We start from the raw sequence: 14,053 nt of genomic DNA on the forward strand, positions 1-14,053 counted from the left end.
ATGTCACCCAGTGACCTTCATGGCTGTGTGGGGATTCGGACCCTGATCTCCCAGGTCATAGTCCAACAATGACCTGGGAGAGGGGCAGGGAGAGGAGGAGGAGGGGGATGGAAGGAGATTGTGTGGGCGGGCAGTGGGCAAGCCCCTTTCCTTTCCAAAAGGAAAACATTGTGAACAGTATCATTGCTTTTCAGTGTTTCCCCCACCTTTTTATTCTACAGCAGGCACATGTAGCCTCCCACCCAAATTTAAACCAAAGTTGTCCCTGGACACATCCACACCAGGCCTTTATTTCACTTTGGACAGTCATGGCTTCTCTCAAAGAATCCTGGGAAGTGTAGTTAGTGAAGGGTGCTGAGAGTTGCTAGGAGATGCCCTGTAGCCCTCACAGACCTTCAATCAGAATGGCTGACTGTTAAACCAGTTTGGCCACTGGAGCTCTGTCAGTGGTATAGGAGTCTCCTCTCAGCACCCTTCACAAACTACACTTCCCAGGATTCTTTGGGGAAAGCCATGACTGGCTCAAGTGAAATCAAAGTCTGGTGTGGCTGTGGCCCCCTGATTAGGCAAGCCCAGCAGCTGTGAGTCTGGCGTTTAGAACACTGACAATTGGTTCTTACTGAGCATGCCTGACACTATCATTCAGTTCAATGCAAATTTTCTTAAATTAATTAAAAATCAGCCAGGCATTTTTAAACATTTAAACTGAAGAAGATGAAGGTCAGAGTATGGGGCAAGGTTAGTTATAGGATTTACAGGTACTCTGTAAACATGGCTGATTTTTAATGAATTTCAACAGATTATGAGAACTCTTGACAGAAAAAAGTCCAAAAGGGCTCCGGGTTTTTTTCCTCCCTTTTTACACTTTGAACTCTCTATTCTCTCTGACTGTTTTGTGTATCACCATGAAAATTGAGAGGGTTGTTAAACAAGCGTTTCTGAGTTCAGGACTATAAGTTTTGTGAGGTTTTGTTGTTTTGAAATGAGTTTATGGGAAGCATCAGAATGGCATGGGGGGCATTTTCAATTTAACACTGCAGAATGTGAAAAATTCATGCTGGCTATAATATACAGCCACTTTTGTGGCTGTATAATTATGGATCTGATCCTGCTCAGTCATTGTTAAGGCATCTTTTTCAAAAGAAGATAAATATGTCTACATTCCCCCACCCAATCTGCAATTAAAGAGCCATACTGAGCCAAATATATACTGGATTTTAAATTATCTGTCCACTTTCTGTTAACCTATTTGAAATTAGAAAGGATTCTTATGTTCATTCGTATTAAGAGCATTAATATAAATGGAAACAGGATTCAAGCATTTAGGCGTGATTTGTGCAATAGGCTTCATGAGGGTATAGAAATCAATGTACAAAGCATCTTTGATTTGAACACTTTTAAAAACTCTTTCAGAAAGGACACAGAATCTGTACCATTTTGGCTAGCTCATATTAAACTTCCCCTATCCTCAGTCCAAGGTGATGGTCACAAATTTGATCGTTTAGTACTATAATTATCTACTGCAATTCACAAAACAAAAAGAAAGCTACTTATTGTATTTCTCACTGTATCATTCCACAGGAATGGATCAGACGCATCATTCCATATGTGGATGGTCACTGAAAATAGAGCCTTTTTGGTAGTGATGCCCTGCCCTATCTCTGGAATGGTCCCTGGAAGAGAGCATTTGGCACTGTAGCTGTTTGTTTTCAAGTGCCAAGAAAATGATCCCATTCTCATGGGGCTGCTTCTTGGAAGGATCCTGGCCCTGGACATTAATCTTCTAATTAGGCTTCAATGGAAGAGATTTAAGCACTTGGCTTAGCTTTCTTAATAACATCAATGGGTCTTCAGAGTGATTACGTTTGGCTGGATTGTGCACAATATGTTTATGAAACAAAGACATTCTACCTCCAATAAAAGCTTTTGTAGATAATGCAGTGGTATAATTTTCAGCATGGAATTGTCCTATGAATAAGAATTCATCTGCACAGCTACTCAGGGAAAGTCTGCCACATCTACATTTGGATGATAATCAACATCTTATGTTTTCAATTTCAATTAAAGAAAAACAGGCTTGAGAAACAAGGTCCCACATGGTGGCCATTTGTTTCCAATTTAAAATTCAAACTAGTAGAGTACCCAGATATTTTGCCAAGTTTCTAAATATAGTAATTTAGGTAACTAAATCTTCATTTGGCTGTGCACAATTATATAGTTTTCCACTACAGAAGATAATCAAACCATTTAAATATCTTTCTTCAGCTTTTCAATCAACTAATTCCCTCTAGATATCTTGCTGTATCATGTTACAGCAGAATTGTGCTCAACTGGAAATCTACAGCATGGAACCTACATAACTCATTTCTTTTGAAAAAGTTTGGCAAATGCATAAATCTTTGTCTTAACTGTGATTGTAATTGTCAAGATGAGCACGTATACACATATTTTAACAGACCTGCACCCAGAAAATTAGTACTAATGTGGAAAAAAAAACATTTGCCTATAATGAGAACAATGAGAGTTAACCTTTAGAACAGTTAGCTGTAGTTTGAGAGGAAGTAAACAGAACAAAGTGCTTCCTCTTTAAATCAAGATTGGCTACTTTAATCAAAAACAACTGATAACTTGATGAATCCCATTTGTATGTAGGACTAGAATGGATAGTCACATGAAAAACAATGGGGTAAGGTCCTGTTTACAACTGAGTACTCACAGAGAAGACAGCGCTATCCAGGTAAGTGCAACTTAGAGTCCCACCCAGAACTTTCTGAGAATCATAACTTCACTTAATTATTTATCTTGGAATTCCTTTGGGGTTTTTCTTCTAATACAAGATTGAAGTGAAAATAGAGTATATAAGCATACATCCCAAATTACTAAAGTTTCAGAAGAAACCACAGTTCTAAGTTACTGGAAGGCTGACAGATGAGAATATTTAAAATGCATATATAATAGATCCATTAACACCAAGATTAAGAGATACATGCATTTAAAACCCCAACACAAAAACTACTGAGTCCAAACAGATTGCCTGTTTACACTATTCGTGGAAAAGAGGCTTAAAATATATCAGTTCAGTTCCTTGAATAAATACATATAGAAAAATTCACAACCAAAAGGCAGCTCGCTAAACCAAAGGAGTAGTAGAGCATTTCACATGTGCCTTATACGTCCCTATATTTATTATTCCTGGAGTTATGACAATGCAGAGATATGAACTATGCAGGTAGTTAATAAACCAGAACATTTCTTGAACCTTAATTTGCTAAAACATGACGTTCTGAAATAAATAAGCTGCACTCATAAGAAAAAAAATTACAATTAATTGTTCATAATGCCATTATTTTCAAATACTCACACAAAAAGTATGGTCTCTAGAAAGAAATCTATTAATATTGTCATAGAGTTTGGTTCTGTGCTTTGCTGTGCATATTAAAGGACTGGGCCTCCAGATTCCAGTACCAGGATGACCTGTCAGATATCTATGTGCCCCTGCCTCTGCATAAAGGCAGGAAAGTCATAAGCACTATCATTTTGATTCAGAGGAAGAATGTTGCTGTGTAGTGCTTTAGTGTTGCAAAGTTTCTAATACATGCAATGGGAACTGGCTGGAAAATTGTAGCAACATGATTTCCTTTTTGCTTTTCAATGGTGGCTAAGGAAGTACCAATGGTGGTCCTGCAAATGCAAATAGTAGAGGACAATGCTGAGGTTTCTTTGATGTTTCCACCACTTGCTGAAGAAGCATGAAAAACAGCTTGCCTCTTCAGCAAAGCAAAGCAAATAAATTCTGGCTGTGAGCCTGTTTTGCCGTTTGTGCACACATAGTTTTTCAGCCTCAGAGTAAAAAAATTGAGCACTTGAATTTTAATTCAAAAGGTTTTTGAGCATCCTTCCACACGGCAACCATAATATAAGAAACCATGGTGGTCCACAAAGAACAAGTGAACCACAGCAGCAGTCCTCAGTACAACTAAGTAGAAAAGCTTCTGCTTTAGATGCATATGGATCAAGACAGCCCACTTCTGGCCTGCTTCCTTTGCATAGCATACCATGCTACTTGCTGTGGTGCAAGCCTCTGTTTGCATGTGCTGAACCACAAACATGTTTCTGCTTGTGAGACCAACAGCTATATTAGAGGGATAAAAATCCAGTTGACAATGAATCTGTAGTAAGTAGTAGCCAATTCAGTCAGAAAAGAAAAACTGGTTTTAATTAAATACATTTACTCTTCCAAGACTCCAGTCTTTGTATACTCAGTTTCCCTGAGATGTATGGGAATTACTTTTAACTAAAAATAATTAGGACTGAACTCTAATAACATAGTTTAACAGGAAAAACACTTTAGAAATAAAACTTACCTCAGTTGCTTTGCATAATTCTGTTCAATTTCTATCCTTTCTTTAACAAATTTTGCATATTTTTCCAGGAAGTCAATGCCCCACTGTGTGTGCTTGTCTACATTATCAAATTGATCCTGTAAAAAACAAAGGGGAAAGTCTTGTTATACCAGGTACAAAAAATCCAAATTAAACAAGATAACACCCACAATTAATTCTTCTGGGATATTTTAATGTTGCTTTCCGCACATTTAATGGATAGAAAATATAAACAAATATTGCACAAAACAAACACAATCATACTTGAATATCTTCTAGATTTTGTTTTAGAAAGACACAATCATCAGAGCAGTCCTGCTGAATCAGACTGATGTTCCATGTAGTCCACTATCCTATATACAACAAGGTCCAGCCAAATGCCTTCTGGAATCCCACAAGCAGGGCTGTGGAGTCGGTACGCCAAACCTTCGACTCCGACATCTCTATTTTTCTACTGTCTGACTCCATATGCGACCCCGACTCCAACTCCGACTCCACCCAAAATTGCTTCCAACTCCACAGCCCTGGAAAGGGCTGTAAATGTCTTTTTAATTGGAAGCTCTCGTAGGAGCATTTTTATCGCTGCCTGAATATGCGCTGATCTTGGCATCACAGCATTTGTCTTCATCTGGGTCCTTTGTCATACAATGACACACAAAATGTTTTCCATCTTGAGTTATAGTGAAATGCTCAACTACAGCTGACTTCATGGGAAGCTTCTTTGACATTTTGAATTTATATTTTAAAAAATTTGTCAATCAAAATTTATTTTGAAGCCAGAGTCGGAGTCGGTACATTTCTGACGACTCCGACTCCACCCAAAATTGCTTCTTACTCCAAGTCCGACTCCACGACTCCAACCCCACAGCCCTGCCCACAAGCAGGGCATGAAGACTGGTCTTCAGCAGACATTACTCTTAGCTATCATAGCTAATAGCTACTGATATGTTTATTGTCAATAATCTGTCTAACCCTACTTGAAAACCATCTAAAACAGGTCATCACCACTTCTTGTGAGTGTGTTATGGAAGTTAATTACACATTGGCTGTGTTTGCACGTAACCCTAACCCAAATCATGGCTAGGCTCATGTGGGCTCCTGAGGAAGAGACTGCAGCTGTTCCACTCCTCCCTGATCCTTTTAGCTAAATGAAGGTTTGGTTTAGAATGTCATCTGAACACAGGCTCACGGCTAAGCTCTCTCCTCCTTTACCACAAACAAGCAGGAGTCAAGGTTTGTTCCTGACTATAGCTCATAAGAACATAAGAACATAAGAAGAGCCTGCTGGATCAGGCCAGTGGCCCATCTAGTCCAGCATCCTGTTCTCACAGTGGCCAACCAGGTGCCTGGGGGAAGCCCGCAAGCAGGAGTGCAAGAACACTCTCCCCTCCTGAGGCTTCAGGCAACTGGTTTTCAGAAGCATGCTGCCTCTGACTAGGGTGGCACAGCACAGCCATTATGGCTAGTAGCCACTGATAGCCCTCCATGAATTTGTCTAATCTTCTTTTAAAACCATCCAAGCTGGTGGCCATTACTGCATCTTGTGGGAGCAAATTCCATAGTTTAACTATGCGCTGAGTAAAGAAGTACCGTATATTCTGGCGTATAAGACGACTTCTTAACCCTGGAAAATCTTCTCCAAAGTCGGGGGTCGTCTTATACGCCGGGTGTCGTCTTATTAGGGTTGCCATATTGCCCGGATAGCCGGGTTTTACCCAGATTCTAAGCATGCTGCCTGGCTAGCCCCTTAGGTGGCCCGGATTCTCAGCTTTCATTTAAAAAAAAAATTAAGTTTCTAGGTGGTGCGGTTCTCGAGATATATATAAAAACGTCAGGCACCCCCCCCGGTTAAATCTTTTTTTAAACTACTGTATAGCACTTCGTAGCTTTAACCCCGCCCGTTCAGGATTTCAGCCAATCAGTGAAGTGTTTGTTTGGTGGCAGTGTCTGCAAAACTTCATTGCGAGGCCAGAAAATGGTGGTTTCCCCTCCTGTTTATCTGAAAATCTCATAAATTGGGTAGGTATATACATTTCAGTTTTTCCCCCTGTTGTGTGTAGGAGTCAGATCCTGGACAGTGTTTTGAAAACCTTCCCAATACTTGCTTTTGGGGGTAAAAACAGTGCTAATCCCATATGTCCAGAGTAAATCCTATTGAATTCAGTAGGAATTACTTTTGAGTAGACATGATTATGAATGTGCTGAAAATCAATGGGACTTTGGAGTGAATGTAAAAAAGAACTGTGTTTGTGTTCTCTTTCTGCCCCCCCCCCCCCGTCCTATTTTAAAGCAAGTAGGCAGGGCTTACTTAGGTATTGCAGTTTTTATTCTGTAGGAAACTAATACTGATTTTTAAAAAACTAATACTGATTTTTCTGCAATGACCAATTGGTTTGACAATAAACTATTATATGGGCTGTTTGTATTTATACATCTGCAGTGTGTGCGTGTGTGTATGGAGTCTTTCCAACACCCCGTGAGGTAGTTGCTGGAAACCAAGGCAGCTCACAACAAGAAATAAAGCCATTTAAAATCCAATAACCATAAAAACAAGTATAAACAGTTGCAAAACAGTGTAAAGTGGCATGATTCGGAATTTTGGGTTGTGTGAATGAAGTTGCTTATCACTTGAGGTTGCATTTCTGTCCCTGTTTGAGTAAGCCCCATTGAATACGCTGGGACTTGCTTCTGAATAAATAAATTTAGGATTGCACTATAAATATCTTTACAGTTTGTGTAAATAATAAATATATTTGATAGTTATGCTTATATAAATATTTCTTCATTTATCATATTTTTGGTTTTTGGTTAGGAATCCTGACTGGTTGTGAGATGCTTAGTTTTTTGCCTTATAGGAATCTTGTTGTGGTTGGTATGGTATTACATTTAGGAAAGTGTTACTGCCTTCTGTATTTTTTTTTCCTATTTGCATTTCACTTATCTTTAACCTCACTCCGTTACAGCCATAGAAGCAACAGCAGCATATGCAAGATAATTAACTCCCATTAGTGATAAGAACAAGAATTTATAATTATTATTTCAATTAAAACAAGAGGCTTATCAATACTTTGAAGAGGACCAGATATTTATTTTCTTTCTGAGCCCAGGACTGGGTCTTTCATGATGCCCGGTGTGTGTGTGTGTGGGGGGGGAGCAGGAGAGTAGTCGATAAGACAGACATCCTGGCATTGATAATCGAATTAGCAAGGTATGTGTGGGGTTGTTGTACACTTCCAGGCTCAGTTTCATTTTGAGTATGGAGGTGGAACCTGTGTAGATGTGGTTATCAAAGGGAGAAGAAATTTTGAGTTAAGCAAAGCTCTGCTTTTATAAAACCTAAGAAACATACAGTACTTTGAATGTCTGAGTGCCTGCACCAGTGGAATACTGGAGGAACTTGTAAAACTTGCTGCAACAGTATTTAGAACTGAGCATGTGGTGTGAAAGACTCCTTTTCCTAACATTTTGGCTTGTTTTTCTCTGATTGTGTATTTTTATTGTTTTTACTATATTTGTAAGCTGTGCTGAGCTCTGTTTTTAACAGCAAAAGGGCAGGATATAAATTCTCTTAATCAATCAATAAATACTCCATAGTGTTGGAAACTAGGCATTTAAGGCTGAAAATGTTGCTTAAAAAAAAAAGATTTCTCACATCTTTCCCCAGTTTTTGGTGGTAATTCCTAGGCACAAAAACAAAACAACTGGACAATCCAAATATTAATATTTATAAGTTTATAAGTGACAGTTTTCCTGCTAAGTACCTGCATGTCATAAGCAGGGGTAGTCTTATACGGCGAGTATATCCCAAACTCTATATTTTAACTGGAAAAGTTGGGGGTCGTCTTATACGCCCAGTCGTTTTATACGCCGGAATATACGGTACTTCCTTTTGTCTGTCCTGAATCTTCCAACATTCAGCTTCTTTGAATGCCCACGAATTCTAGTATTATGAGAGGGAGAAGAACTTTTCTCTATCCACTTTCTCAATGCCATGCATAATTTTATACACTTCTATCATGTCTCCTCTGACCCGCCTTTTCTCTAAACTAAAAAGCCCCAAATGCTGCAACCTTTCCTCGTAAGGGAGTCGCTCCATACCCTTGATCATTCTGGTTGCCCTCTTCTGAACCTTTTCCAACTCTATAATATCCTTTTTGAGATGAGGTGACCAGAACTGTACACAGTATTCCAAATGCGGCCGCACCATAGATTTATACAACGGCATTCTGATATCTGCTGTTTTATTTTCAATACCTTTCCTAATTATCGCTAGCATGGAATTTGCCTTTTTCACAGATGCTGCACACTGGGTCGACATTTTCATCGTGCTGTCCACTACAACCCCGAGGTCTCTCTCCTGGTCGGTCACCGCCAGTTCAGACCCCATGAGCGTATATGTGAAATTAAGATTTTTTGCTCCAATATGCATAATTTTACACTTGTTTATATTGAATTGCATTTGCCATTTTCCCGCCCATTCACTCAGTTTGCTGCTGGTACTGAGTGGTGGGAACTCATAGTGTTTCCAGGAAAACTGTGGGCATGTGACATTTATACGCTATTTGGGGTTTTTCTTTTGGGGGGCATGTTCGTCTTCCCTCCTGAACCAAGCATGCAGTAAGTTTGACAGCCATTCTGCCAGCTTAGCAGCAGTATATCTTTCATCCTGGAGTAATGCAAACATAGGATAGCTCTGTAAGTAACTCTTTCCTTTACAAGTTAGTTTTGAAACAAATACAGCACATTATATTTACAGATTTATTATTATATAGAGACCATGCTTTTTTCCTCCCTCATGCTCCCCAAGCTGTTCCAGTTTTAAGCACATCATATTGTTGTAAGTGGGCTTAACAAAGAGGAGCAGAACAAATGCACAGGAAGTAAACCAAGGCTCCATGGCTACCGTCTGGCTCAGAGAGAAGGGGAAGGTGAGACAAAGGGGAACCTCAGTTCTTCAATGCCCAGGACTACATGTGAATTGCTCATGAGCAGCAAAAGGCTTAGCCGTAAAGTTCACCCATAATTGAAACTTAAGCTTCAGGCTGATTTTCCCCCCCCATGCGTAAGATTATCACTTCATTTGCAACTTTATCTTTAATGTTCAACAAACCCAGTAATAACTATTTGTTATTCTAAACACACACTCGGCCTCAGACTGCCATTCAAGCCATTTTACATTAATGCAACGAATCTGAGAAGTAAATAACATTTGAACATTTTAACACAACACAAACAATGGTAATGATAGGTGGTGAAGTGATGTGCAGCAACAAAGGGAAGCCTAGTTTCAGCCTTGCAAACAATGCAGGCTATCAGGTTTCTATGATATCTGTCATATCTACCATACTGAGTCAGTATTGCCATGTATGACATCTTAATTACTCCCGACCACATTATTATAATTGATCTATTTCTTCATTTCAACAGAGTATGTAGATTGACACTGCATCACTGAGAATGGAAATGAAGGAATGTGAATGTATGATACTGTCAGACTCAAGTGAAATGAAATGGACTGCCTTCAAGTCGATTCCGACTTATGGCAACCCTATGAAGAGGGTTTTCATGGTAAGCAGTATTCAGAGGTGGTTTACCATTCCCTTCCTCTGAAGCTGAGAGGCAGTGACTGGCCCAAGTTCACCCAGTGCTCTTCATGGCCGTGTGGGGATTCGAACCCTGGTCTCCCAGGTCATACTCCAACACTCTAATCACTGTGTCACACTGGCTCCCGACAGACTCAAGTACTGGATCCTTAAAGACTAGCTTGGGCACAGTAGTGCTCTACATTCCTTAGGAGCCATTTTGGCATGTAAGCAGTAATAAATAATAAATACACTGCAATAATATTATGCATTTCCAGCATGAAGAGCAGTGACAGGGGAAAAAATCAAGCACTTTGTTCTTTGCAAACAGTGAAGTAGTATGGGGGCTTATTTGGGGGAGAAAGAAAGGATCTTCATAAATCCATAGCCTGGACTACATGGAGGTGTGATATATCTACATTACACAATATAAGTGAAAACATAAGCTTGAAATTTGACCATATTTTTCTTAAAATGTTATCCATTCTTGGACCACAGCTGTGCCCATGCCGAGTGATAAAGGTCTAGCACATCACTATGGACTTTAAATCACTGGCCTAAATATGGGCTAGGAAGCAAGGAAAGCAAGATGGGAGTGGGGAGTTTTAATGTTGCATACAAAGATTCGAAATAACACTATCTCATGTATTTCTCATAATGCATTTCAGCAAGTTAAAATGTTTCCAGAAACTTTCTGTTCTCCCTTTTGTTCTGCTTTTCCCTTTTGCTTTGATTATTTTACCCTTGCATCCAGTGAAACTCCAATAAGGTGCTCTGAAACAGAACCAAATGGCAGAGACATTAGAAAAGCTTCCTGCAGTGAACAGCAGAACAATGCTTTTGCTGTCCTAGTTTGGATTTCTTAGTCCTCTGATCTGGCACACTGCCAAGACTGTGGAAAGCCAGTCAAGTGCCATTTTTGAAAACATAGCTACATATTTCACCACAAATAGCACTTAAGCAAATAGGAAAACAAAACTATGTAAACAATTAATTTCCTATCACTGGATCACAAAGGCACTCTTGAAAAATGGAGTGATATCACATACCTTGCTACCATCACCATCAAGTAGAATCCTGAACTCTGACTTTGCCTCTGAATACCAGTTGAGGGAGAACAGTGAGGAAAGGGCTATTAACCTCATGTCCTGTTTTGAGGATCTTGTTGGCCACTGCGGGAAAGACGATGCTGGACTAGATGAACCTTTGGTCTGATCCAGCAGTGCTCTTCTGATGTTCTTCATGCTAAAAGTGCTGGCTAAGGATATGTTCAAGCCACCAGGCTTACTCAAGCAGCAAATCAAATATCAATCTACCCTGTCCCAGCCCCAAGATAGCTACTGGGGTAATATCACAAGATAAAATGTGTATAGTGGTAACTTCCTTTTCTCAGAATTATTAGATTTTACCCCAAAATAGATTCCATGTTTTCCTGTAATTAAAGGTATTAGACCAGGAATGGCTAACCTGTGGCCCTCCAGATGCTGTTGGACTCCAACTCCCATCAGCCCCAGCCTGCATGGCCAGGGTCAATGGGAGCTGTAGCAAAGCAACATCTGGATGACCACAGGTCAGCCACCACCAGATTAGACTGAAGTGTGTGCGAGTGTGTACACACATGTGCACGTACACATATATTAGAGCTGAGAGACAATAGAAAACCTATTTTAGAATTCCTGAAAAGAAACCATCAAGCAGAAGAAGATGGTGTCTCATCACACTGTTTTCAACTGTGTAGGAAATAAGTGCAGCAAAGTAAAAGTAACAGAAATACAAGAGGTTAGAGATTTTGACTGGAAACTAAATCCTCTCCTTTTAACTACACAAACTTCCTAAGACCAGTTACAGGAAACTCTTGTAAACTATTTCAAAGAAAATGATACACCTGGGATGCCCTTAGAAATACAATGGGAAGCGATGAAGGCAGTAGTAAGAGGGGTCTGCATAAAAGAACTAAATGAAGTTTAGGAATAAAATACAAACTGATCAATTGGAGAGAGAAATAAGGAAGATTACAGGAATCTGGGAGAACGGGTTCAAAGCGTGTATATAAACAATTAGATACGAAACGTAAAGAATTAGATCTTATAGACACAAATAAAATTATGATTAATATGCTATATACAAAACAGAGGTTCTATTAATTTGGCAGCAAAGGCTCCTGTCTTTTGGTGAATAGGCTTAAATCAAAAAGAAAAAAACACCACATCTACTATCCGAAAAGAAAACAAGCTGACTTGTTCTGTGGCTGAAATCAAGGAAACATTTGTAGATTTTTTCAAAAACCTATATAAAGATAAGAAAACCAATCCTAAAGACATTGATTCCTATCTCCAAAATTCAAAATTAAACACTATCAGAGGCAGAGAGGGAATCTCTCACAGCTGATGTTACAGAAGATGAGTTGAAAAGAGTGTTCTCCTCTATCAAAACCAATAAATCGCCAGGCCCAGATGGGTTTACCAACAAATTCTATAAAATATTTAAAGACATACAAATCCCTAAATTATTATCCCTGTTTAATGCTATATTACACAGAGATCAATTTCCCCATACTTGGGTGGAATCAAGAATAACAGTTATCCCCAAACCATTTCGTGATCCTCTATCAGTAGATTCCTATAGGCCCATAGCTCTATTGAATACAGATTACAAAATATTCACCACAGTTATAGCAAATAGGTTAAAATTTATAATATCAAATTTGATACACCCTGATCAATCTGGCTTTATACCTCATAGGCAAATTGCAGACCCCATTAGGCGAATTTTAAATGTTATCAATTATTGTAAAATAAACAATTCTCCCCTCACATTCCTGTCCTTAGATATATTTAAAGCATTTGATTGTGTGTCCTGGCCCTTTTTAATCAAAACAGCCCAAACAATGCAATTTAATGAGAAATTTATAATGTTATTAAATAAAATATATTCGCCCATCATCTCTAAAATTAAAATTAATGGAATGAATTCATCACAATTTGATATCCTCAGAGGCACCAAACAAGGATGCCCCCTTTCACCACTGCTTTTTCTCTTAGTCATGGAATCGTTGGCTCAACACCTTCGGAATAATGATTACATAAAAGGAGTCCAAATTGAAAATAACATGCACTTAATGAGTCTCTATGCAGATGATATTGCACTACTAATCTCCAATCCTCTGGAAGCAACACCATATATCAAGCAAGGGTTACAGGTCTTTGAGGAGGTGTCCAGTCTAAAAGTAAATCTAAATAAATCAGAGGCACTGTGTTTTAATATTCCACCCATACAACAAAAACAATTCTCGGCTGCCTTGGGTGTACGTTTATGTCCAAGGCAGTTGAGATATTTAGGCATACAATTACAAAGGGGTCGAGGTCCACTCAGCCTTCCATCCATCCGTGGACGGTAAAATGAGTACCCGACATATGCTGGGGGGTAAAGAAAGGCCGGGGAAGGAACTTGCAATCCCACCCCATATATACGGTCTGCCTAGTAAACGATGCATGACGTCACCCTAAGAGTCGGAAATGACTCGCACTATAAGTGCGGGGACACCTTTACCTTTTTACCTGGTATAATATAAAAGCAGATATAAAAAGATGGCAAAAACTAAATCTCTCCCGATCAGCTTGCATTGCCTCTGTGAAAATGAACATATTGCCACGGCTCAACTTTCTTTTCCATGCATTACCAGTATATGTCCCTGATAAACAGTTAAAAATTTGGCAGAAGGAATTGGAACATTTTATGTTTAATAAAAGGAGGCCTAGGATTAGACAATCGTTATTATTCAGACATTCCAAGAAAGGTGGGGGATTCCAAATCTGAAATTTTATTTTGGAGCTAATCAATTATTCCACATAATTCATTTAATATTAGGGAGTAAATCACAAAGTTGGACACAATTAGAAAATAAAACAATACAAATAATTAAGCTGGGAATTTGGCTTCTTCGACCTTTTAAAAAACAGATATTCCAGATTCCTGGGCAGAACCCACTTACCAATGCACTACTAAAAAGTTGGAAAACATGGAAACACCATGTGCTACCTGATGCATCACCGCTAATTCCATTAGTTTTCCATCAAGATTTCTTCAATA

General features: G+C 39.1%; 1 protein-coding gene across 4 annotated transcripts in view; it reads right to left on the reverse strand.

Moving 5' to 3' along the window:
- FNBP1L (formin binding protein 1 like) overlaps positions 1-14,053 on the reverse strand; it is a 98,525-nt gene that overhangs the window by 62,339 nt on the left and 22,133 nt on the right. For 3 of the 4 annotated variants that reach the window (XM_061633767.1, XM_061633764.1, XM_061633765.1), the window contains exon 2: positions 4,365-4,480. In XM_061633767.1, the coding sequence (XP_061489751.1) occupies positions 4,365-4,480 (116 nt within the window). Of the gene's footprint in view, positions 1-4,364; positions 4,481-8,143; positions 8,249-14,053 lie in introns of those variants that run through there. The other variant, XM_061633766.1, reaches the window with a different exon arrangement.

This window comes from Rhineura floridana, chromosome 6 (assembly GCF_030035675.1).
Source record: "Rhineura floridana isolate rRhiFlo1 chromosome 6, rRhiFlo1.hap2, whole genome shotgun sequence".
NCBI classification, from domain to species: Eukaryota; Metazoa; Chordata; class Lepidosauria; order Squamata; family Rhineuridae; genus Rhineura; species Rhineura floridana.